Consider the following 26,718-nt stretch of genomic DNA (forward strand, 5'->3'; position numbering starts at 1 on the left):
TCAAATGAGAACCGTAGACACCATGTTTGACTCCAAGTCTCGCACACTTTACAATAACACAACGCGGTGGTGACCACTTCTGTCTGCCATCGATTTTCCATAACTGCCTGTTATTATGTATTGATTTCAAGTCACGGGAATAGTGCGCAGAGAGCCTGTCCATCACAGGGATGACATTTAAACAAGTAGATATGAACGAGCTGGCCTACGCTAAATAATATAGCAATATCAATGTTCAATTTTTTTTTCCTTTATTTTGCATGCTCCAAGTAAACAAAGGGGACTACGTCTAAGAACTCCTGGCTATTACTGTTAGTGAAGTGATCTAATTTGAAGACCAAATTAAAATTAAAATGAAAGACAAATTTGACAGCGGTAGACTCCCACTTCTAATAAGAAGCCAATTGTGAGTTCATATCTGTTTGAATGTATCCTTCAGAAAACCCCTCGAAGATAGCGGGGGACATTGGCAAGATGCACACAAACATTGCCGAGCTTTGCCTGTATGTGTGTGTTGGGGGGTTTGGCTGGAGGGAGCTATATGAAGAGATCTGAGGCAAAGCATTATACAAAATGGTGGTGGATACAGTGATGGATGCGGGAGGTATAGTGATGTAAAGATCTTAGGATGAGGGTTGAATTAAATCCATGTGAAATCATTGAGTGATTTCCAATGTTAATTGCACGAACAAATCTGAAGCTGTGACGGAGGACTTGAAGAGCTGAGAGAAAACCGGTGCCATATAAGATGCCATTAATTGAGTCCAAAGCGGTCCCATTAACATGACACCTCACTTCCCCACCCTCTCGAAATCTACCCTGCTCGCCTGCCCATGAGCCAGGCTGACTTCCCGCACAATCAACTGACTATAGTACGACCACACACTGAACACCTGTGCGAATGAACATGAGCATACGGCTCTGTCTACAGTCTTTGACCTCTGCGTAAACAAACAAAACCAAACACAACCCAGACAAAAATAACTAAATAAATGATTTAAAAAAAATTAAAAAAACAAAGAATACAAATAGGTTCATTTCCAAATAAAACAGGTCAGTTTGGATCTGCACATGCACGAAATGAGTCAGACACTGAAAGAGAGCGCCTAGACAGAGCAATCTGTGGCTTCAATAATGGATGTATTCGGAAACGAGTGAACCATAGGGCGCTACATGACATGACAGTGCGTGTGCGCGCGTTTGTGTACACATCACAGGGAGGCAAGGGCCGAATCTGTCAGTCTGGCTTCATGCAAAAACTAGGGTGTGCGCCCTTTTGTGTCCAAATGTCAACATTTATGGCAGTCGAAGCGCGTAAACGTACATTTGCGCGCGTCTGTCTGCCGATCGGTACGTGTTTGTGTGCATATATGTGTGTCCACGCACACCTTGTCTCCGTAGCCTCCTCTTCTTCAAGCCAAATATCCGGACTTTGGAGAAGATGTCGACCAGGTTCCCGTTGCACAGCCCCTGCTTCTTGCCGGGGCTCTTCCGTCGCCGGTGAGTGGTCGGTCGGTGGGCGTGTTGCTCCCTCGCCTGCCGCTTCTGGCGGATCAAACCGCTGGCGATGGCCGCTGCCATGTCCCCGCCGAGACAGCCGACACAAAAGCAGACCCGTCTCCGCCCGCGTCTCCGGTCTCGTCACTCGCCTTGGATCGCAGACGATACCGCACCCCACACTCACAGCTCCGACGGCTCCATCACTCCAGAGTCCAAGCTATTCACGCCGCTGCGCGTCACGGCCACGGGCCATTGGCTTCAAACGCACAGCGGTGGTTTACCTGTCCGTCACGTCCCGCCGCCCCGCCTGTCAGCAGCGCTCTATGAATGGCACCTGCGCTTCATCGAGGCGCTTTGCCGGTGCTCCTCGCCATGGCCGACGTCCGAGGCCAACGCGACCCTCTGAAGGACACAATCGGGAGACCACCTTCGATGCAAAACGTCCGTTCGTGTTGCGCTGCGAGGGGCGCGAGGCGCGCGTGCAGCCGCGAGCCGCTCCAGGTGTGTCAAACAAACGGGAGGCACACACAGCCTCGCCGGAAATGGGGCGCTGGGACTTTCAAAGTTAAACACATATCCGCTCAGCAAGTGGCTGATCCAACGCCACCACTGAAACGCACACGGGGTTCTTCCATTACAAATGTTCCCTTTTCCTCGACCAGCCTTCGGCACCTTTCACTATAAACTCAAATCATTCATTACTGTTTGTTTCAATTAGTGTTATAGTTTACACAACGCGGGCGAGTGGCCGGCGGCACGGTGGACGACTGGTTAGCACATCCGCCTCACAGTTTTGAGGTTGGAGGTTTGAATCCAGGCTCTGACCTTCCTGTGTGGAGTTGGCATGTTATCACCGTTCTGGTTTTCTGCTTCCTCCCAGATTCCAAAAACATCCTTCTTGGGTCAATCAAAGACTCTAAATTGTCTTCAGTTGTGAATGGTTTTCTTTTTGTACTCTGTGATTGGCTGGCGAGCATCCCCATCTCTCACCCCAAATCTGATGGGTTCCAGCCCACTCCCAACCCTAGTTAGGATAAATAGGATAGAAAATGGTTGGATGAATTTCACGCAACAGCAACACGGATTGACTATGAACACATCATGCTTCCTGCCCTGCGATTGGCTGGCACCCAGTTGAGGGTGTACCCCGCCTCCTGCCCGATGATAGCTGGGATAGGCTCCGGCACTCCCGCGACCCTTGTGAGGAGAAGCGGCTCAGAAAATGGATGGATGTACATCATGCTTCGTTGACGCTGTCAAAAGTTTTATTTTGAAAGCAAGGAAACGGATGCCATACGATTGTCCTGTGGCTGCTTGGACGTCTCAGTGTTGCTGAAGCCACGCGCCCAGCCAGCATGAAAACAGCTCGTCATTGTGGGCCAAGTCACCAGAAAACAACCAATTTTTTTAAAAACAAGTTGAATAAAAATGCCTTCATAACACAGTTAGTTTTGGGAGCGCTTTCTCCATATTCCTAGTTCTACTGCAATGCCAAAAAAAAGCTGTGATTTTATTGTCTTACAGTATTGCGAAAAGGTATCTGCCCCCTTTTCAAATTCTTCTTCTTCTTATTATTATTATTATTTATAGTTTCCCCACTTTAATGTTTAAGATCATCAAACAAATGTAAATATCAGACAGAGACAACCCGAGTAAACATAAAATGCATTTTTTAAATGGTAATTTTACTCATCGGGTGAAATTCAAAGCTACCTGGCTATTGTGCATCACTTTTTTGGGAATGCTGAGTTAATTTTCACTGACCACACTCAAGCCTGATTACCTCCAGTCCTGTTCAATCAAGAAATCACTCCAAGAGAACTTGTCTGATAAAAATGAAGTCGGCAAAAAGATCGCAAATAGCTCCAACAAAATACCACAGTACAAATAAATTCAAGAACAGATGAGGAATAAAGTAAGCGACAACTATCAGTCTGGAGAGCGTTACAAAGACATTGCTAAAGCTTTAGGACTCCGGGAAACCACGGTGAGAGCCATTAAACACAAGAAAACATGGAGAAAACATGGGACACTGGTGAACCTTACCAGGAGTAGAAAATTACATCCAGGAGGTCACAAAAGAACCCAGGACAACATCTAAAGAACTGCAGGCCTCCCTTGGCTCAGTTAAGGTCTGTCTTCATGACTCAACAATAAGGAATAAACTGGGCAAAAATGACATCCATGGGAGAGCTCCAAGGCAAAAACCCCTGCTGACCAAAAAGAACATAAAGGCTCTTCTTAACTTTGCAAAAAAACAAAAAACAAACAAAAAAAAGATTCCCACAACATTTGGGAGAATGTTGTGACAAGACCTAAGTTAAACGTTTTGGAACATGTGTATCTTGTTACATCGGACATAAATGTAACAACATTTCAGAAAAAGAACATCATACCAACAGTCAAACATGGTGGCGGTGGTGTGATGGTCTCGGGCTGCTTTTCTCCCTCAGGACCTGCACAATTTGCTATAATTGGTTGACCCATAAATTCTGCTCTTTACCAAATAGTCCTGAAGGAGAATGTCCAGCCATCAATTTGCGACCTCAAGCTGAAGTGCACTTGTGTTCTGCATCAGGACAACAATCCAAAAAACACCAACAAGTCATCTTGCGAATGACTTAAAAAAAAAAAAAAAAAAAAAGATTTTGGAGTGGCCTAGTCATAGTCCGGACGATTGAAATGCTCCGGCATGACCTTAAATAGGCCATTCATGATCGAAAACCCTCTGATGTTGATGAACTAAAACAATTCTGCAAGGAAGAGTGGGTCAAAATATCTCCATAGAGATGAGAAAGACTCATTGCCAGTGATGGAAAACGCTTGATTTCAGTTGTTGCTGCTGAGGATGGCCCAACCACTTAACAGGTTTAGGTGGCAATTACCTTTTCACAGAGGGCCAGGTAGTTATATATGGGTTTTTTTTCCTTAATAAATATAATCACCATTTAAAAACAGAATCTTATGTTTACTTGGGTTATCTTTGTCGGATATTTACATTTGCTTGATGATTTTAAACAATAAGGTGGGGAATCTACAAAACAAAACAAAAAGAAAAAAAGAATTTGAGAAGGGGGCAAATATGTTTTCAGGGCACTGTATACAATAGATCAACAACGACTTACATATTGACTACCAATAATCAGGCCGAAATTGAGCTTGATTCCCCACATCGCATCAAAATAAGCAAAGGCCTAATTATTGGATTTCTGTGAAAGATTATCCAGGGAGATTATCCTGCGGGATAGGGATTTGGGGAGATGTTAAAGTGATTTTTTTCCATGCAATACACTTTTTTCCATTTCTTGTAAGAATTATAGTTGAGAAATAAATTACAAGTACTTAAAAATATGGAGTTACTTTTCACCCTGTATATATATATATATATATGTGTGTGTGTGTGTGTGTGTGTGTGTGTGTGTGTGTGGAAGTTAAAACGCTTCAGCACCATGGACAGCAAGCAACACAAACACAATTACTTTTCAGGCCACTTGAGAGCGCCAGAGTACATCTCAGCGCGGTGGCCTGGCATCAGGCTTTGGCAGCTGTACAGCAAACAGCTTTTCCATTTTGTCTAGAAATGTCTCACTGATATGTGCTGCTTTGCCTCATGTCATTCAATCAAAGGTTCACTGCAATCGTCATTTTGTTTTTTCCACTTTCAGAAGGTAACCCCATCATATTTTACTTCATGTTTGATCATAAGCTACCTTTTACTAACAGCAACATATCAACCTTTGCTTATAATATACAAGTAGTAGGGTGAATGTGTTTACTTCATCCACATCACACACGGAGTGAAATAGTAATGAATAAACCAAAGCTTACGTACATTAAAATTCATGCCTTCTGCTGCTTCTTATAGCAACGCAGTTCAACTTCAAACGACTAAATTCTGCTCAATGAGTCCCCTTTCATCTGCAGACATGTCTCGTGCACAAAATATTCGCACACATAGAACACTAAAGTAAACCTACAAACATTAGCACCAACGTAACACTGAGCATTCATTTATAATAAACGTCAATGCTCCAATTGGATTTTCCATTCTGACTCCGAAAAGCACGTCTTGTCTTTTCATCATCCTCTGAGGCTGCACAAATAGAATGGCGTCCCCTATCGTCCATTATTAAGAATGGTACACTTTTGTCTTACATACGATACGTCTATAAAGATCAGATGGTTTTAAACTTGCTTAATAGCTTGAGTTTTACTTTTACATGACACAAAGTGTTATTTTGCTTCAGCAGTCACTTTGCTGTACATTTTGAGATTTGACACTGAGGGTGGCCGACTTTGCTCCTACCAGAGAGAGAAACTCTGTTCTGTCAGTCAGATAAGTGAACAAGGTCAAGGCAGTGTCAGAGAGACCAATGGTGGAGTGAAGGCGGTGAAGGAGGACATGATGGTCCTGCAAACTTCACTGCAAGTCTGTAGAAGACAGCCGACAGTACCCGAGTGCTGACAGGGGGAGGTCATCTTGGGATGTCGTCTCCTCGGGATGCCCACTTCGTGGCCTGCCTCTGACATCCGCAGTTATATGGAAGGTGGCCTTCAGTTTAGAGATGGCACAAGGGCTGATGCCAAACAATGCCACAAGAAGGTTTTGCGGGACACCTCCTTGAAGATGCTGTATGGCACAGGTCTTATCCAGATAAGTCAAAGGCGGCATGCCCATTCTTGGAGCCGCCACCAATAATTTTGTTTTCCAAAACATTTTCATCATAATTATAGTCAACTACCTTTTTTTAATGACGAAAATGAGACGATGACTACATAAAAATGCATTTCTGAGGACTAAGCCGATGGCCAAATGTATTGACATTTTCGTCAACAAATAAAAATGACACAGAAATGCCTACCAGAGATTAGATCCAGTCAGAACTAATTTTGTTGGAAGAGGTGTGAGGAGTTGACAAGAGAACCAATCACCACGATGTGTAAAGAAATTATGTAGCCAGTTTGAGATTGAATGAAGGGGCTGGTAATGCCTGGGAATGTGTGTTCAGGAACATGACCAATTTAAAGGAGCATTTACAGTCACGTCATCTTGAAATCCATGCACAGGTGAGCATGTTGAGCAATTAAAAATACGACTTATCGGTCATTTCACACAAATGTTTGGTCAAATACCAAGTTAGATCCACGTCTGTGTGTGAATTGCATAGTCATAACGTTCCTTAACACCCTCGTAGGGTCAGTGGTTCCAAACATTTGACATCAAGAGCCATCTAGCAAAATACTAGGCTCTTCAAGTCCCACCATTATGACCAAAATTAAAATAAAGACATGTTTTAGGTCTAAGTGTTCATCAAAAAACATAGCAGGGGTTGTATTCCTATAAACAAAGCAAATGTATGTATTTTGCAAAATTATTATTATTTTACAATTTTTTATTATTTAGCGCAATTCAGAAACAAGGTGCACACAATGTGCTTTACATGATTAAAAACATTTAAAAACAAAGACAAAAAAACAGCTTATCAACAATTAAAACTGAGAAAAATTAAAATACAATTAAAACAGCATACAGCGCAAGAAATATCATTTAAAAGTGGAAATGCTCTACAAAGCAAGAGAAAAAGAAGCATTTTCAACCTGGACTGAAAAAAATTCACACTTAGGGCTGACGTCACTTCTGTTGGCAACTTATTCCATTTGTGTGCAGCATAATAGCTAAATGCAGCTTCACCATGTTTGCTTTGGACTCTGTGCTCCACTATTTGACCTGAGTCTGTCGATCTCAGAGCCCTACTGGGTTTACATTCCATCAATATTTCTTTCATGTATTCAGGACCTAAACCATTTAGTGCTTTATAGACCAGTAGCAGAACTTTAAAATCTATTCTAAAGCTGACAGGGAGCCAGTGTAAAGACTTTAGAATTGTAGTAATATGCTCTGGCCTCTTTTTTCTGGTCAGCACCCAAGCTGCAGCATTCTGAATGAGTTGCAGCTGTTTAATGCTCTTTTTAGGGAGTTCAGTTAGAAGACCATTACAATAGTCAAGTCTACTTGAGATAAAAGCATGGATGAGCTTCTCCTGGTCTGCTGGGCATATGCAAGCCTTCACTCTAGATATGTCCAGATGGTAGAAGGCAGTTTTAGTAATTGATTTGATATGACTGTTGAAAGTCAGGTCATAATCTATCAGTACACCAAGGTTTCTGACTTGGTCTTTCGTTTTTAAAGTGAGTGACTCCAGGTATTTACTAACAGCAATCCTCTTTTCTATCTCAGTTTTGTTGTGGTTTAATTGAAGAACATTTTGAATCATCCAGTTATTTATCTGTTTTAGACAGTGACACAACACCTCAATTGAACTGTAATCATCTGGAGATACTGCTAGATATAACTGTGTGTGATCTGCATAGCTATGATAGTCAAAATTAAAGTTCTGAAGAATTTGACCCATGGGTAGCATATACAGGCTGAACAAGAGTGGTCCAAGAACTAACCCTTGAAGGACGCCATGGGTCATTGCCATTCGATGAGATTGAACACTTCCAATGGTTACAAAATAACTCCTCTCCTCCAGGTAGGACCTGTATATATATATATATATATATATACATACATACATACATATATATATATATATATATATATATATATATATATATATATATATATATATATATTCATATATATATATATATATATATATATATATTCATATATATATATATATATATCCATCCATCCATCCATTTTCTGAGCCGCTTCTCCTCACTAGGGTCGCGGGCGTGCTGGAGCCTATCCCAGCTGTCATCGGGCAGGAGGCGGGATCCACCCTGAACTGGTTGTATATATATATATATATATATATATATGTTTTTTTTTTTACTTTTTATAACCAATAATTGGTTAAGGACCATGTCCTAAATTTTTCTCCTTTGTCAAGATAATCCATCCCACCTCACAGGTGGGCATATCAAGATGCTGAATAGACAGCATGATTATTGGGCAGGTGTGCCATAGGCTGGCCAAAATAAAAGGCCACTCTGAAATGTGCAGTTTTATCACACAGCACAAAGCCACAGATGTCACAAGTTCTGAGGGAGCTTGCAATTGGCATGCTGACATCAGGAACGTCCACCAGAGCTGTTTCCCGTGAGGCAAATGGTGGTCACACCAGATACTGACTGGTTTTCTGACCCCAGACCCCCACAATAAAGCAAAACTGTACATTTCAGAGTGGCCTTTTATTGTGGCCAGCCTAAAGCACACTTGTGCAATAATCATGCTGTCTAATCAGCATCTTGATTTGCCACACCTATGAGGTGGGATGGATTATCTCAACAAAGGAGAAATGCTCACTAACACAGATTTAGACAGATTTGTGCACAATATTTGAGGGAAATGGCCTTTTGTGTATGCAGAAAAAGTTTTTGATCTTGGAGTCCAACTCACGAAAAAGGGAAGCAAAAACAAGTTGCGTTTATATTTTTGTTCAGTATATTTCAACCTGAGGGTACCAGAACCGCAAAACAAGTCAATTGCAATAGCAATTCAGCAAAGGTTTCATAGGTGCAACTCACATATCACAGCAACACCACACATATCACATATCACACTCACAGCTCTGCTGCTCATCTCACAATTGCAGGTTCATTCCAGATATGGCAATATTTAAAAGGGAAACAAACAGGCTTTCCAACAAAAACGTTGCCAAGGAGCATTGTTACAACCAACAAATAATCTACCAAATACAAATTGCCTTATTTTTCTATTATTTATTTTTGTGTGTGTGCTATGTTTATAACTATCATGTACTCGCTAGAACACAGACCTCCGCCAAGGCTGAATTAAAAAATTACTGTAGTGTTTTATTTGTGTCCATTAGTCCAACTGTTTAATATTCGAGCATAGTGAGCAGGTGAGGGTCGGGAGAGGGGTTCTATTGAATACTCCATCCATCCATTTTCAATAGTGCTTGTCCTCGTTAGGGTCAAAGGCAAGCTGGAGCCTTGTACTATGTAATTATTTGCAGTGGCATTCACTCAGGGCCTTCTCCATCCATCCATTTTCTACCGCTTATCTGAGGTCGGGTCGCGGGGGCAGTAGCTTTAGCAGGGAAGCCCAGACTTCCCGCTCCCCAGCCACTTCATCCAGCTCTTCCGGAGGGATCCCAAGGCGTTCCCAGGCCACCCAAAAGACGTAGTCTCTCCAGCGTGTCCTGGGTCATCCCAGGGGTCTCCTCCTGGTGGGACGTGCCCAGAACACCTCACCAGGGAGGCGTCCGAGAGGCATCCGAAACAGAAGCCCCAGCCACCTCTTCTGGGTCCTCTCGATGTGGAGGAGCAGCGGCTCTACTCTGAGATCCTCCCGGATGACCGAGCTTCTCACCCTATCTCTAAGGGAGAGCCCGGACACCCTGCGGCGGAAACTCATTTTGGCCGCTTGTATCCGGGACCTTGTTCTTTCGGTCACGACACACAGCTCGTGACCACAGGTTAGGGTAGGAACGTAGATCGACGGGTAAATCGAGAACTTCTTTACCACAACGGATCGATACAAAGTCCGCATCACTGCACCGATCCGCCTGTCAATCTCCTGTTCCATTCTTCCCTCACTCGTGAACAAGACCCCAAGATACTTGAACTCCACCACTCGAGGCAGGATCTCATCCTCGACCTGGAGAGGGCACTCCACCCTTTTCCGACTGAGGACCATGGTCTCAGATTTGGAGGTGCTGATTCTCATCCCAGCCGCTTCACACTCGGCTGCGAACTGTTCCAGTCAGAGTTGGAGATCACAGCTTGATGAAGCAAACAGAACCGCAGCATCTGGAAAAAGCAGAGATGCAATACTGAGACCACCAAACCGGACCCCCTTTAGGCCTCGGCTGCGTCTTGAAATTCTGTCCATAAAAGTTATGAACAGAATCGGTGACAAAGGGCAGCCTTGACGGAGTCCAACCCTGACCGGAAAACGAGTCCGACTTATTGCCGGCAATGCGGACCAAACTCTATTAGGGTGTTCGGTACCCCATACTCCCGAAGCATCCCCCACAGGACTCCCCTTAGGGACACGGTCGAACGCCTACTCCAAGTCCACAAAACACAAGTAGACTGGTTGGGCGAACTCCAATGCACACTCGAGGACCCTGCCGAGGCTGTAGAGCTGGTCCACTGTTCCACGGCCAGGACGAAAACCACACTGCAGGTTCGACTTCCCAACGGATCCTTCTCTCCAGCACCGCTGAATAAACCTTAACAGGGAGGCTGAGGAGTGTGATCCCCCAGTAGTTGGAACACACCACCGGTCCCCCTTCTTAAAAAGGGGGACCACCACCACAGTCTGCCAATCCAGAGGCACTGTCCCCGATGTCCACGCGATGTTGCAGAGGCGTGTCAACCAGGACAGCCCCACAACATCCAGAGCCTTTAGGAACTCCGGGCGAATATAATCCACCCCCAGGGCCTTTCCACCAAGGAGCTTTTTAACCACCTCGGTGACCTCAACCCCAGAGATAGGAGAGCCCGCCTAAGAGACCCCAGACTCTGCTTCCTCATGGGAAGGCATGTCGGTGGAATTGAGGAGGTCTTCCTTCAAAGGCACTGACCTACATTTACAACTTAAATGAAATTCTATTAATTTATTCTCAACAGTCTTTTGCCTTTATTTCATACGATGTGTCTTGGCTGTATAGGTTCCTATCATTTGTGGGTTCATTTTCTTTTTTTTTTGTCCAATCAGATTTCAATAGAATTCTAGCGGGTGAAAAGCGACTGTAGGTGTGACAGAGGAGTTTAAGGTGGAGGTGGGACTGCATCACGGATCACCCCTGGGCCCCTTCCTGTTTACAGTGGTGATGGATAGGCTGACAGACTGGAATCTTCATGTACCATGATGTTCGCAGATGACATTGTGATCTGCAGTGAAAGCAGGGAGCAGGTGGAGGAATAGTTAGTTAATGAAGATTGGCCAAAGTAAGATTAAAAATTATGTGCATGAATGACAGGGGTGGAGGGGGTAGAGTGAGGCTACAGGGAGAAGAGATGGTGAGGGTGGAGGACATTAAATACTTAGGCTCAACAGTCCAAAGCAATAGTGAGTGTGGTAAGGAAGTGAAGAAACTGGTCCAAGGAGGTTAGAATGGGTGGAGGAAGGTGTCCGGTGTGTAATGTGACAGAAGAGTCTGCTAGGATGAAGGGCAAAGTTTATAAGACAGTGGCGAGGCCAGCCATGATGTACAGATTAGAGATAGTGGCACTGAAGAGACAACAGGAAGCAGAGCTGGCGGAAATGAAGTTGTTGAGGTTCTCTCTAGGAGTGACCAAGTTGGATAGGATTGGAAATGAGCTCATCAGAGGGACCGCCAAGGTTAGATGATTTGGAGACAAAGTTAGAGAGAGCAGACTTTGATGGTTTGGACACACCCAGCGGAGAGCTAGTGAGTATATTGGTAGAAGGGTGATGAGGATGGAGCTGCCAGGCAAGAGAGCTAGAGGAAGACCAAAAAGAAGGTTTAGAGATGTGCTGATGCAACATTTTCCCCATTGAAGTACATTTGTCAATGGGGGAGTGGAGTGGAGGACCCGGAGAAAACCCACAAAAGCACAGAGAGAACATGCAAACTCCACACAGGAGGGCTGGAACTGAGATTCAAACCCTAAAACTCATAACTTTGAGGCAGATGTGCTAACCACTCACTCATTATGCCCGCCTCCATTGAGTTCTCAAACAATGAAAGTGCATTTGTGTTGCCTTCCAGATCCTCACCAAAATATAATGACTTCTTCCTTGGCCTATGGCCTACCTCTAGAAAAACGTTGTGCATCCAATATTGTATTAGTTGTGTAGATATTTAGTGCTTCAACATGACTTCTATAAAATAGAACATTAAATTATGAATCTATAAAATAGGACATTAAAGGACGTAAACAAGCAAGATATTCCCCAGCCACGTCTTATTTGTGATTTGTTTGATGTTGTCGGCTCCAAGAATGATTTGTGGCGAATGTGCCGTGTATTGTGTCGGCCTAAAAACCACCAGCTTCTGTTGATCAAAACTGATACATCTGGAAAACACATACAAGTGAAGTGTACTTTTTCAGTTGTTATGTTTTGTTACTCAGCTCACAACATTAGCATAGCTATGGTTACACGTTTTGTTCGCATAAAAGTCAAGCCAACGATAGCTAGTGCGACAGGTAACACGATGTAGGTAAAAGAGGGAAAGTATTTGCTGTGATGTTTTTTTTTTTGTGCCAAGTTATCAAAATGGATATTGTATGTAACTGAGAGTAAGCATTCGTTTTACTATATTTTTTACTAGAGGTTGTACTTTTTTACTTGCACAACAGGAGATGAATCAGTACTTCTACTTTTCTCTTTTTTTCCCCCCACATACACTGTTATGTATCTGTAGTACTTCCACTTCATTACAAAGTATAATTTTTCCTCCTCTGGTTGTGTATGTACTACAGTTTTTCAGTATTTCAAAGTACCATTTCAAATCTACAGCTCTTGTTTATAGCAAAGAAGACTTTCTCACACTGTGTCTGTTGACTGTTAGGATTTTTTAATCAAGGTGGCGTACTCATCACCAGTCACAGGCTGGAAATGCTGGTAGTATGCATGCCAATTGAACTGCAGAAAATCTGAGCCAAGCATCTCAGAGAGGGCATGATGCTTGAAATCAGGCGGGGAGGGGGGAGGCAGACAGGAAGAAGACAGCTGTGCATGGGTGTTCCCCACACGGGAGGAGTATGAGGATAGCCACTGTGAAGTGAGCAGGATGAGTCATAATTCACACTCGAGACACCCGCCCACATGAGCAGCCTCACACAGGCACGGGGAAGTCCACTGTTACCGAGGTAACCAGTCATAAGTGACGCAAGCGGGTCCCTGAGTCTGAATTCTTTGAATATGCACGCACACACAAAGAATAATACGTCACGCCATTTAAATAAAATGGTTGTTTTTTTTTCCTGCGCAACTCCTCTCTGTGATGTTTAACGTCCCACGTTTCCTTTCCATCTGTCCTGGCATCATCTCCTTTCCTTGCTTCCTATCCTGCTCCCTTGCCTCCTCTCACCTCACAAAATCACCAGCCCAGTGGGGAGGAGTAGAAAGAGAACAGACAGACTAAATTATTCAGCCTATCATTTCCTTCTTCAATCTCTGTCTGCTCTTCGCAGTCTTCTCCCCTTATTCTTTTCGCTCTATTTATGCATGCGTTTCTCACGAATCCCAGATGAAAACTTTACTACCAAGCAGAGATGGGCTCAAACCACACAAGTGCGAGTCTCACATCTAAAATCTCAAACAAATTTCAAGTAATTCTAGCTTGGGTAAATCAAGTCAAGTCACAGGTTATCTCAAGTCAAGTCCTGTGATAAGTTAAATCTAGTCACAATTCAATTCACAGTATTAAAGCAGTATTCGCTATTTGGTCTTCATAAAGACAGAAGAAGAATAAGGTCAAATAGTGACATTAGTAGCTAATTTGTCTAACCTGTATGTACAGTATAACACCTCTCAAGATATTGCACTCCAATTCCACAATATTTAATAACTGAGTGTCAATCAAAACTTCCTTACACTCCAAACAACTTCAGCTTGTCGTAGTCTGACAGCAAGACTAGAACATCAGTCTGTTTGAAGACCAACTCGGTAAGTCATTTCCTTTTAGCAAATTATTCTACACTATTTGCCAAATCTAAGATTTAAAAGGGTCTGAGTTGGGCACGATGCGGCCTCACCATTCCACCTCTCAACTGGACTTGACGCTGGCACTGCACAGGCTCTTATTGCAACTGAGAAAACGTCACTTTTGTATGAATTATGGAATATAGTTTTGTTAATTAATTTCATAAATTCATTTTTCAACACCAAATTCATACTACGCCCTGTTTTTAAAGTTACATACTTCAAATTTACTAACTTCAATTATTTAAAATAACTTACATGTACACCATTTTAAAACCATTAGTACTTTGTTTACTCCATTGTTAACTCACCTTTTCAAACCATATTTTCATGTGGCTTGAGTCTGAATGTCAGCAGGCCTGAACTTTGTATCATATCAAGTTAACGTTGGCTAACTAGTGTACTGAATTTACAAAGATTTACTGGGCAGAATTGACGAACAAAGCCTGGCCATCTGTTGTCTTCAAACAGATTTTGCCTTCTGTATTTCTCCATAATACATCCCACTTGTAGTTTTTACCGCTGAAAGTAATTCAGTAACTCCACAAGTGGAGTTGATTGATGAATTCAAGAAGGAGACAGTCAGCAAACTGAAGTTAAACTTGAGCAGTTGTCATTGTTTCCACAGATTATGACTGGGACTACTGTTTGGTGTTTAATTTGCATGTGGTAGTGCCATGCTAATTTTCTGTCAGCTAATTTATAGCGTTTTCCATCATATTTATGAAAACCTTGAAAAGGCCTCTCATTTGGAGAACTGTTAGCTATCTGTCAAACTAAAAAGTGAACAATCAGGGAAAGTAGAATACATACAGATATGAGAAAACACAAAAACTGTCATCCTTACCTTAGGAGGCAAGTAAAAAAGTGGAAACATGCACAAAGTAGAACAGACGTGAAAACAGTGCAAGTGCTGAACAGAATCTACATAATACAAATAATCTGTCATATTTTTGGTATGTTGAAGGTGCGATGCAGGTTTGATTTTAAAATGTGGACAGGTAACACTTCAATATGGAGCTCATCAAAAAATCCAGCAACAGAAAAGAACATGATGTTCCTGGGCTCAGGAAAATCCCCGCCGGGGTTAAAGCTGGGGAGAAATTCATGGTATATAGTCTGAATTTTACAATACAATACTTTTGGCAGATGACAGACAAACTGATTTTTGTGAAGTTCTGGAAGTTCAATTCTGCAGATTATGAGTTCGAATGAAAAACATACCAAAACATACTTCAACATTACAGTGATTATATAAGTGCCCCAGATCATTCCCAGAAAATTGGGAACTTAAGCAGCAAGGGAGAGGGAGTGAGTGAATTAGATAACTGTATGCAGCAGAACTATATGTACAGAGCAAACACGTCTCTTCATGCTACTGTATGTCAGGGGAAACTCTGTCAACACTGATGACAGACTTTGAGGTACTCTCACATTCTTTGTGAGCCTGATCCAAAAGCACCCAAGGACACAAGTATGAGGTCCTTTTCAACAGTAATCTTTTTTAATTTTGGCTATTTAGACCTCCATAGAGTGACTCTCTAACATGGATTTAATATAAAAGGGTCAATTTCATGTCATACTCGTGTGCAGAAAAGGCCCCACTGACAGCTACTTCTGTTTGACCCCGTTTTATATCCGCTTTGTCCATATTTGGCTAAGACCGCCCCCGTTCCTCTGATTGGTTGCCTCCGTGTCGAAGACCCACTTGTGAGAGCATACGTGTTTGTCATGTTGACAGCGGAGAGCTAACATTGTACAGCACCATACTATGTGATAAAAGTTGCACACTCAATATCCATTGCAGCCTGGTCATACTTAAAAGGGGATGCCTCCATCTGTGGTCCCTTCTCGAGGTTTCTTCATTCGTCCCCAGATGGGGTTTGGAGTTTTTCCTTGTTTTGAGTTCATGAATGCTTGATTTAGATCAGCGGATGTCGTCAATCTTTGTCAACTGTGGGCCTCTGAAGCCCTTTGAGGCTCTTTATGATTAAGGTCTATACAAATAAACTTGCCTTGACTTGACTGAACATGACAGGTGTTAAACTGGAAATGCTGTTATTTGTAAAATGTTTTCAAGATTCAAAATGTTGTTGTCATAAACGTAAATTAATTATTTGTTTTTCTTATATATATTTTTAAAAACTACATAAACATGTACCACAAATACTGTGGACAGGTAAGGCATGGGTAAAAGAAAAATCAACTGTTTTGTTTTGTTATTTGTTCCTTGCAACATTGTTTTTCCCCTTCCTCTGATATTATCCTTAAATTCTTTATGAATCATGCACAAATTAACGTGACAAAATTCCAGACTTAAGTGTATATGTACAGTAGGTGTACAATTTGGTGCTCATCCAAACTAGAATGGGTTGGTGGCCAATGGGCTCTAAATTGCCAATAGGTGAGAATGTGAGTGTGAATGTTTTTGTCTTTGTCTATATGTGCGCTGCGATTGGCTAGCGACCAGTCCAAGGTGTACCCCACCAAGTTCACTGGCATGGTCATGCCTGATGGGGTAATCAGTCGCCATTTGGGGCGCTCCCTTCGTCACTACACTAGGGCTTCATGCCGGTACCCTGTGGCCGCGATCTGCTGTCTGCGCTCGGTGCAGAAGACTTGGTTTCTCTGTGCCCAGCCATAGGTCATTAAATTATTATTTTCTTACTTTTTTAACTGTGTGTATGTGTGCTGTGTTGATAAGTGGTGGGAGGGGATTGGTTTTAAATATGTAAAGCACTTTGAGATGCATATCATTGCATGAAAAGTGCTTCATAAATTAAGTTTCATTTGATTTGCTATGGATGGATGGAAGGATGGCTGGCTGGTCGGTGGAAGAGTGCGGGAACCTCGGCAGGGCGGGAATCCCCGGCTGCAGGAGCTGGCTCTGGGGATGGGGAATGTGACCTCTCAGGCGGGGAAGGAGGAGTTCAAGAGGTTCTGGCTGGACATACAGTAGTTGCACTTGCCTCGACACACGCCAAGCTCTGTGCTTGTATGTTGGGATTCACCCCAGTGGACAAGAGGGTTGCCTCCTTCGGCCCTTGGGTGGAGGGACTGCTCCTGACTGTTATTTGTGCCGATTCGCCAACTTCTACCACCAGCAGAACTTGGAGGAGGCAGGGGGGACATTAAGTCCAAGTGTGGTATGTTTTGTGCCTCCATCGTTGAAGCAACCGAGTTGTGGCTGTAAGGTGGTTAGTGCACATTTTCGCCACAGATTTTAAAGACTTTCCCTTCGAGACGGGGTGAGAATCTCAGAGAGCTTCTGCTTCTCCGCATCGAGAGGAGCCAGATGAGGTAATGTGGGCATCTGATTAGGATGTCTCCTGGACACCTCCCTGACGAGATGGTCAGGACATGTATGAAGTGGTCAGCGAGATGGAAGCCTGGGCTGCTTAGTTCGCTGCCCCCACGACTCGACCCCAGATAAGCAGAAGAAGATGGAAGAATGGATGATCTGAAGTCTACTCCTCAGATACGTGTTAAAGGAGACATGGAAACTCTGCTAATTGATTGTTTGTATATAAGTTGTTGAGTCTCTGGAGTGCCCCTTCATCAGGTATGAAATTAAACGAGTAAGACATGCCTTTGAGCGAGTCATTTGGATTTTTGCAGAATTATGACAATTCTTCACTTAGTCGTTCAAAAGGACTCTGCATGAGAGAACTTTGTTCTGTTTATCTGGCCAGCGCCCCCAGGTAGTAATAAAATGTTCAGCTTCAGCAATTGTATGAAAACCTTGGGGCAGATGCACAAAGGAGGTGATGGATATTAATACTAATAAGTGTACATAGTGGAACAGTTCACAAAACAGTTACTACACTCATAAGAATGATTCAAGCCCTTCTTTCATGCAACATATTTATTTTTTGTCTAATTTTCTAAAACAAATCTAATTAACAACTTATACATGTACTTTTTGTCACGCTGAAGTAATAGTTTGACACTTTGGCATTCATGAACTCAAAACAAATGTGTTTCATTTGAAATTTGAATTGGGACAGCCCATTGAAACGCTCAGAAACGTGTTCCTTGCGCTCTCAGCTTGCTTTCTTTATTGACATTCGACAATTTGTGGCAGCACTGCTGCGGAGAAAGACACCTGTAATTTCCCTCCCTGGTGAGTACTGCTTTTTTTTGTGTGTCTTTTAAAATAACCTTTCCCAAAAGACCGCGAAGACCGTCAACGTAGTTGGGCAGGCATTATGGGCTAGCTAGCTACGCTAGGTTTAACTGCTAACATGGCCTACACTAGAATGGAGTTTGAGTAGGACTACTCGTGTCTGCGGTGACTCCAACTAGTGTTTTAACCGCAGAACGTATTCTGGATAAAGTGTACATGTACGTGCGGAAGCTACGAACATGAATTATTAACTAATAATTTGTTTTGGCAGACGCCCCCTCCACATAGCGCCCCACCCCCACCACTCGCGGATTCTGTTGAATGTATGTATGAATTGAAAGTTCAGTGATGTTTGTGCTTTATTCACTTATCAAAAATCGCCGTATGAATGCAAAGCGGGTCATTTATGGGGCATTCATAATACAGTATATTGTTAAAACACCAAATAATAAATTGCCCATTGAGAGACGAGTAGCACCTGGCGCGTGACCTCCTTCCCTCCTCACTCCCTTTTTTCTTCTGCAAGCGAATCAAGTTGGACGAAAGCATTTAAGAGTTTGTGACCAAGTGTGCGTACATTAAAGTGAGTACAGTACTTATTGTTTACATTAACCGCGCTGGTCTGTTAATGCAGTATTTTATTTGCCAATACTGAATCAGTGCTATTTTTAGCTGCTGCGCCACTGTTGCGTTAAGAGTTTACAAACGGCTCGTGCACACATTTTATTCTATCCCACTCTTTTGACCATAACAACTGATAAACCGGTTGCTTTAAACTGCTGTACGTAATTTTGTGTATGGATTTCTGTTTGTTGTCCCCCGTGTGTTGCATTTAAATTCATTTGTTTTCTGTGTTTGTGTTGTTGTTCAGTCCGCGGTAGCTAAGGATGCAGAAAGGAACATCACCACCACAGTCATAAAGATTTACACAATCCGAAAAGATGGACATGAGGAGCCAGGGGATGTGGGAATTGTGATCGAGGGCATTGAAGTCCGTAAAAACGTTGGAAGTGTCACCGTGGTGTTGATCATGCCGTTTGGGCTCATCAGGGCTCTTCGTCTAGTCTTTCCAGAAAACCTGAAGTACGCCTCTGAGTTTTTCCAGACGATCATTATGTACTTGGATGGACCCAAACTTAATGCAAAGCTACAGCAGCTGAAAATCGAACTTTTTTCATAAGGGACAGTCAGGGTGTGTGCTCACAGTCCAAGACTGTCAACGAAGATGCATTTCTTGTACTTGAAACGTGTTAATTCAAGATGCACTAAACTGCGTTACTATATGAGTGACTAGACTCAAAGGTGTTTTATACAACTAGAAAGAAGCTTAAAAGTGGAAGCATGTAAAGTTCTAAATGCATTTCCAAGGAATGTAGTTTTATTTTGTGAGTTTTCAATAAAAACACATTTACCAGATTTTCTGATGTGAATCAATTTAGGCCACTAAATGTTCTTATTTTACTTTGGCTGTATTTGATGAAAATGGGTTTGGCTGACTCAATTATATCACATTACACAGAACTACTAAGTTTGAGTTGGAGTCACACAAACAAAACGGATGGAAAACATGGTCAAAATGTATTTGTGTTCATCCAATGAGTGTACATGCAGTGACCCAATTTTTTTCAGTGTACATGCAGTGAAACAACACAATCCACCTGTGGTTGTGTACAAATTTTTGCTGTGCAAACTAAGTAAAAATTATTTTTTTTTTAAATAAAAAATTTTAAAAAGGCCTATGTAACATTTCTGCATTACAGGCAATATTAGACTCTTTTCCAAAAACACTCCTAGCCTATTGAGTCTTAATGATATGCAATTCGTCAGGCCCATGGTGCAATGGTGGTTCACAAAAAAGTGTGAAGAAAGTGCACACTCATTCACACAACTAATAGACACAAACAAATACTTTTTGTCCACTCAACGTTTTGTGTCTCAGGCTTAAGCTTTCACGCCTGTAATCAATGGTCAAGTAGGAGAATTTGGGGTTTTAGTTATCCTGTCTTCAGATAGAAATAAGCACCTTTTTCCCCAAAAGGAAAAACAAGCCCTTACCTGGCTCCGTTTGGTTTAAAGCAGCTCGTATGTGCCTCTCGGCAACTTTTAGGATGAACTCAAAGTCCATAGCTGTCACACACAGACTTACTGAACCATGCTTTTAAAAAGGTCCCGATCAAGGGTTCCCACAGGCATGCAGTGATGTCACGCAGGGCTGTCATCAGGCAAAAGGTGAACAAGCCCAAATTCAAGTGCGAGTGAGTGACACCTTGGAAAAACCAAGCAAGCCTCCCCACACCTTGACGGCATCTCAAGCATTGTCAATTAAACACTTTTCTCTCAGCAGGTCGCAGAGAGATTTGCAGAGTGTTTGACAATATATAATAATACAGTATTTTTTATTTAGGGGCAAAAAGCTCCCCGTGTTGGTGAGCAGACTGATCTGAACTGAGGAGGAGGAGGATCTGAGAGTACGGGCATGTGTCCGAGCTTATCACCACGTCAGTGAAAACACCTCCTTGTCGCGCCTTTGATGGCTCGCCGCTCTTTAAGTGCCCTCAGAAAAATAACACTCAGCACTCTCTCCTACTCGAATCTTGTCACACACACGTACGCACACTACCTTGAAAATCATAGCATCTTCTTGTTCTCATATACTGTATATATCCATCCATACATCCATCCATTTTCTCCCACTTATCCAGGGTCGGGTCACGGGGGCAGTAGCTTTAGCAGGGAAGCCCAAACTTCCCACTCCCCAGCCACTACCTCCAGCTCTTCCGGAGGGATCCCGAGGCGTTCCCGGGCCACCCGAGAGACGTAGTCTCTCCAGCGTGTCCTGGGTCGTCTCCGGGGTCTCCTCCCGGTGGGACGTGCCCAGAACACCTCACCGGGGAGGTGTCCGGGAGGCATCCTAATCAGATGCCCGAGCCACCCCATCTGGCACCTCTCAATGTGGAGGAGCAGCGGCTGGACTCTGAGCCCCTCCCGGCTGACTCCGCTTCTCACCCTAGCTCGAAGGGAGAGCCCGTACACCCTACGGAGGAAACTCACTTGGAAAAACCCTTGAAGTGAATTATATCCTTAAAAAGCTTGAACTTCTCTAACAAGGAAGAATTAGTGTCAAGAAAACAAAAACAATTTCTGCTGTTCATTATAAACTTCAAAATTGTGGTTTTAGTGTTAGTTGACCTGGATTTTGTATGTGTGCATGATGTTCAGAGAGAGTACAGCACAGCAAAGTCATGCTTTTTTTTTTCTGCAGAGTCAGACTGTTTGGACAAAGACACCACAAACAAATGAGCTCGCTGACACGGACACACACAGACACATGACGCGCGTATGTGAACTCTTTGCAAAGCTTGAAACATTTTTTTTATTTGAGGAGCAGTTTTGCTCATCATTTTTTTTTTTTCATTTGAGGAGCAACTTTCAAATTTTGAGGATAAATTGTTTTGCTGCTTAATCGAACAGGGACCGAAGCAAGGATTTTATGAAACAATAAAAATCCGACAATATAATGCGGGAGTTTAATGTAGGGCTGCAGCTAACGAACATTTTACTACTCGAGTATCCCACTGAAAATTCTGCCAAACAATCAATGATTTGGTTAAACTATATTTTTGCTTGGTGAAAGAGCAATTGCAGCGCTGCTAACCTATAAATAACCTATATGTTAAGTGGTGTTTTTGAATGGATGGATGGATGTTTCAATTATACCAACCTTGTAATGGCAGATGCAGGTGCAGCCTGAATCAAAGTACGAGTATATGACATATTACGTGCCATCATCAAAAATATCTGTCTATGTATTAATTCACCTTTGCCAGTTCTGTTTTCAAAAAAAATAAAATAAATCAGTTTAATCAAATCTCAAACATCAAAATTAAAACAGCACTCTATTTTGCAAACAAACAAATAACATTGCTTATAGATTGAATTGGATGGTTTATGTAGGGACAATAGTTTTTGTTTCTATTTTGTGATGTCTACTTCTCTTGCATGCAATTTATGTTACATATTTATATTTCCTAATTCGACAGTTGCTGGTGAAATTATGCAAATTTCCCTATTGTGGAACTAATAAAGGTTATCTTATCTTATATTACAAAACTGTATTAAGAATAATCATATACTTTTAACATGCCCACGTTCTGAAGTGACGTGTGCAGTGACGTCCTAATTAATTTCTGGTTTAACTGCGGCGTCCTATGTTGACGTGCATTATTTTATATTTATATCTCTAAACTAGTCTTTACACCAATCTGATCGGCGTTATCGGTATCGGCCGATAATTAGCATTTTATGCTGACCGGCTTTCATGCCGTAAATCGCTCATCGATCAGCTGCGCACAAGACATTTAACTCCACGTCGCATATGAATCCAAAAGCTAGTTTATTTTTAGCCTTGTCACGTGTCTTGTTGCGCAGTACTGTAACTATTTGACGGCCAATAAAGTTTTTTCAATCTTGTCGGTGAAAAAACGCGTCGTCGGTGTGGGACTATTTTGCGGTGTCTCAGACAAACAACACGTAAGTTATTTGCAGTCTGTGCACAACTGAAGTACATCGTGGGGAACGTCATCTAAGTGCTTCAACACAAATTTGATCGAGAACCTGAAGAATGTACACGAGGAGCATGCTGCGTTCAAGCAACTCAGCATGGGGGGGACAAAGAAAAGTGTCAAACGGACTCAAACTCTGGACAACACCCATCCATATAGCTGGGACAGTGAGAAAGTTAGAGTAAGCATGTCATTAAAAGTATTTATTAAAGTAAAGTAATTTAATTACAGTAAGTTAGCACCCATTATTTCTGTCATGTTGTGACGTTGATTTGACCTAAACTTATGTCAGTGGCCAATCCTTGAATGCCCCCTAGAGGTCATTGGTGTTTTAACTTTTGTCTAAAATGCTAAGAGAATAATTTGAGCTGGGACGGCTCCAGCCCGCCCGCAACCCTTGTGAGGATAAGCTGTACAGAAAATGGATGGATGGATGGATGGATACAGTATACAGTACACAAGTATATATAATAAATAAACAAGTCATGTAAATAGACACATTGCTCCATTTTGTAATCGCATCGGTGATCGGGTATCGTCTTTTTTTTTTTTTTTTTTAAACTTGCTGATTGGTGATCGGCCCAAAAAATTCTGATTGTGTAAAACCTACTCTAAACACGTATTGGCCTGTTATTTTGGTGTTGGTTAAAGTTGGTTAACTCTCCACAAAAACGCGGTTCCAGCCAGACCGGGTAATAAAAGCGCGTGCACCAAGCAGCTGTTCAATGTGGACGTGCTGGCAATGTCAGACGCTGGATTTTTTTGCCCCCAATATCAGCAATCAGTGTTACGGCTGTAACGTGTTGATTTCCGTACTAAAATACGGATGTTCCGTAAAAGAGAAAATAAGACCTTTTACTTAAGAACATACAAATAATTGGTTTCCTTTTTATATAATCAACTGTTTGTATTTCTTAAATTTACATTGTGCATAAAAGATAAGGAATTATTTATTTATTTTTTAAAAGCATTAATAGTCTTTGTGCATCTTCACTTAAGCAGCTAGCATTTTAGCATTTTGTGACATACTAATAGTGTAGATTAGGTTCATGGCTGTGCATTTATGAGCTTTGACCAAGAGACTAGGAATGAGACAAACATTGTTTTTATTTTCATTTTTTTAATTTTTTATTTTTTTTTAACCTGTCCTGTTCAGCTGCATGGCCAATAGTGGATCTGTATGCCTTGAGTTTGAAATACTCCCGCTGCTTATTTTTACATTTTTTAATTATTCTGATGTTTATTGAAAATGCAGCTGGAAAGAAAAGGGTTTTAGGAGATAGGCAGAGGCACAGAACGGACAAGGGGAATAAGGGTGTGAACTACAGCAGAACAATAGTTAGACAGTCTAGATATTTGACCACAAGATAAATATTCTTCGTACTGTTGCAAGTTTTGGAAGTGTTCAATTTGTTCAAACTAAAATGAAGAAACCACAGGAGAAAACAAATATTTCCTTCATCTCCCTCCAACACCCTTGTTTGGGTATGTGATGATAATCCATTTTGCTCTCATTCCTCTCTGGCCACATTTGCCACTTTTATCACCTACTTGACTCAAACCTTTCCCACTTACAGATAATCAGATTGGCCATATGTTCCACAGTGACTACACGGAGCAAAAAGCACACTGTATGTACCACTATTGTGTACATACTCGGAGGAGAGAAAGGTCTGTGTTACAACGAACGGGGGCTCGCCTTCCACCTTCTATGAAATGCTCCCACACATTTGTCTTTTTTTTTCCTCACTTGTCAATTCGACATTGCATTTTGCAACTCTTGTGTTCTCGCTCCTCAACCAAATAGCTTCACTTCCACGTCCACGCATCGGCGACGTAACCGCATATCACATACACCCCTATGTGCTTCCGTCTCCGTGGCAAAACTGATTTGGAATTTTGCTTTTAAATTTTTTTTGAGGCGCAAAATGCTAATTTTGACCCGCCAACTGCAATGTGAGACCGCTTAATTGGAGCCTCGCTTTGAGTTTACCATCGAGGACAGACGTCACCATGGATGTCAGTATGCTCTCAGCTCATCACCGCAACAGCAGAAGCACAAGCAAAGTTTGCAAAGCTGCAGGAAAACTTTGTGATCTAATATTATTTGTCAGCGTGCAAAGCTAACATGGAGGGAGTGTACTTAGTGTGCAAGGGGCTTTTTGGCTACAAGAGTCAGCGCTGGCACGAATCCCTTCGCTAAACGGGTGAGTGTTTGAATAAAATATGAAGCACGTTGCCTTGATGGCAACTCTCCAGAGAAGCCAAGTGAGCATGTGCACCTACACGACCGTGGGCTATAAAAGGCCGAGAGTCCCCAATGTAGGTCACGCCACGTGGGAAGCATGACACTGAAATAGCCCCCTATTTACAATGAACGGTGCCATTGCTGGTTGGCCAGGATGACACTGGGAGGGCAAAGTCTGCAAAGTGTGTAACACTGCCTCTTCAAACACCTGCTTTTTTTTACCTGAATGTTCAGTCTGAATCACTGACACTGTGTCAGGGTCTTTACAATACTTTTGTTTGACTACTTGAAATTGGACTGGCACATAAAAAACATTCCCATATCCCATTTTCTGAAGCACTTACAGCATCTTGTAAGGGTCATGGCAGGGGATGGAGCCTATCGCCGCTGACTTGAGGGCAGAAAGCCGCCTACCCCCTGGACTGGGTGTCAGCCATAAGCTGATTGTACTTGGGAAATTGACAAGGAAGCTATCCAGTTCCAGCTACACGAATGTCAGGTATATGAACAACTAGACACCAAAAATATCTGTGATACTCTCAACTAACTTGGCTCTACCACGCATATGATTCAATCAGGCGATACCTGCAGAATACAAATGTACTATTCTAGTGGGTTACAGGGCCGTGGGCCACCCGAAAATCTGCCTTATCACCTTTAACGGAAAGCTGTGATCCAGTAGTTTTGTCAAAATAACCACTATGTATTGTAAACAATATATAATTCCTTGGTAGAGTGGTTTGACCCTGTTTAATAAATTATATGTGAAGAACTTCAAAGTGGCCCTTGCATCCATTGATGTTTGTGGCCATCTGAGGAAAGGTTTGGACACCCCTGGACTATACACAATAAATCACTGTCTCAATAGTGGCTATTCATTATTTGCTCAAAGGAGGCCTGCTAGGTCACTCTACTGAGTGATATTCTATTTGCTCTTTATAGCATTGGAAGAACAACAAATGTAACGGTCGCCCAAGACTTTTGCACAACAGCTTCCATACTGTGCAGTTTATACTGATGCACAAACACAACACTGGAGTTGTACTGTCACCGTACACCTTCACACAATAATGCAAGTCAACAAATGCTGGGGAAGTGATATTATCATGACAACACACATGTTCTGTCTTTGGCAGTTCAGGTAGCCATCTGTGATGTTGAGTGTTTGGCAATGAAACAGTGCTTTGGAGAAATAATTGTTCTTTTTTTTTTTTTTTTTATTTAGCATTCGGAGGCAGCCAAAAGGAGGTCACAGCACGAATGTCTCCAGAAAATAGTGTGGATGTCATAAAATGTCACATGGCTTTCTCTCTCCAAAATAGTGGGGAAACAACAACAAATCACTGAAAGAATGTTGCGCCAGCATTTCATAAATGCAAGCTCATCATAATGTTGTTCAGGCCCAACTTTGGCTTTTATGAGAACATAATTTGGACTGTTGGCAACTCAGACCGGTTTTATGTTTTCAAAGAGGTACAGTGGGTATGGAAAGTTTTCAGACCCCCTTAAATTTTTCACTCTGTTATATTGCAGCTATTTGCTAAAATCATTTAAGTTCATTTTTCCCCGCATTAATGTACACACAGCACCCCATATTGACAGAAAAAAAACTTAATTGTTGAAA

General features: G+C 42.3%; 1 protein-coding gene across 3 annotated transcripts in view; it reads right to left on the reverse strand.

Moving 5' to 3' along the window:
- Positions 1-26,718, reverse strand: part of LOC133489989 (fibroblast growth factor 14-like) — a 78,208-nt gene that overhangs the window by 45,762 nt on the left and 5,728 nt on the right. Inside the window, exon 1 of one of the 3 annotated variants that reach the window (XM_061799411.1) lies at positions 20,340-20,429. The exons of 1 other annotated variant lie outside the window; for it this stretch is intronic. In XM_061799411.1, coding sequence (XP_061655395.1) covers positions 20,340-20,409 — 70 coding nt within the window. In that variant the 5' untranslated portion in view covers positions 20,410-20,429. Of the gene's footprint in view, positions 1-1,388; positions 2,173-20,339; positions 20,430-26,718 lie in introns of those variants that run through there. One more of the 3 variants, XM_061799402.1, reaches the window with a different exon arrangement.

This window comes from Phyllopteryx taeniolatus, chromosome 1, assembly GCF_024500385.1.
Source record: "Phyllopteryx taeniolatus isolate TA_2022b chromosome 1, UOR_Ptae_1.2, whole genome shotgun sequence".
Classification (NCBI taxonomy): Eukaryota; Metazoa; Chordata; class Actinopteri; order Syngnathiformes; family Syngnathidae; genus Phyllopteryx; species Phyllopteryx taeniolatus.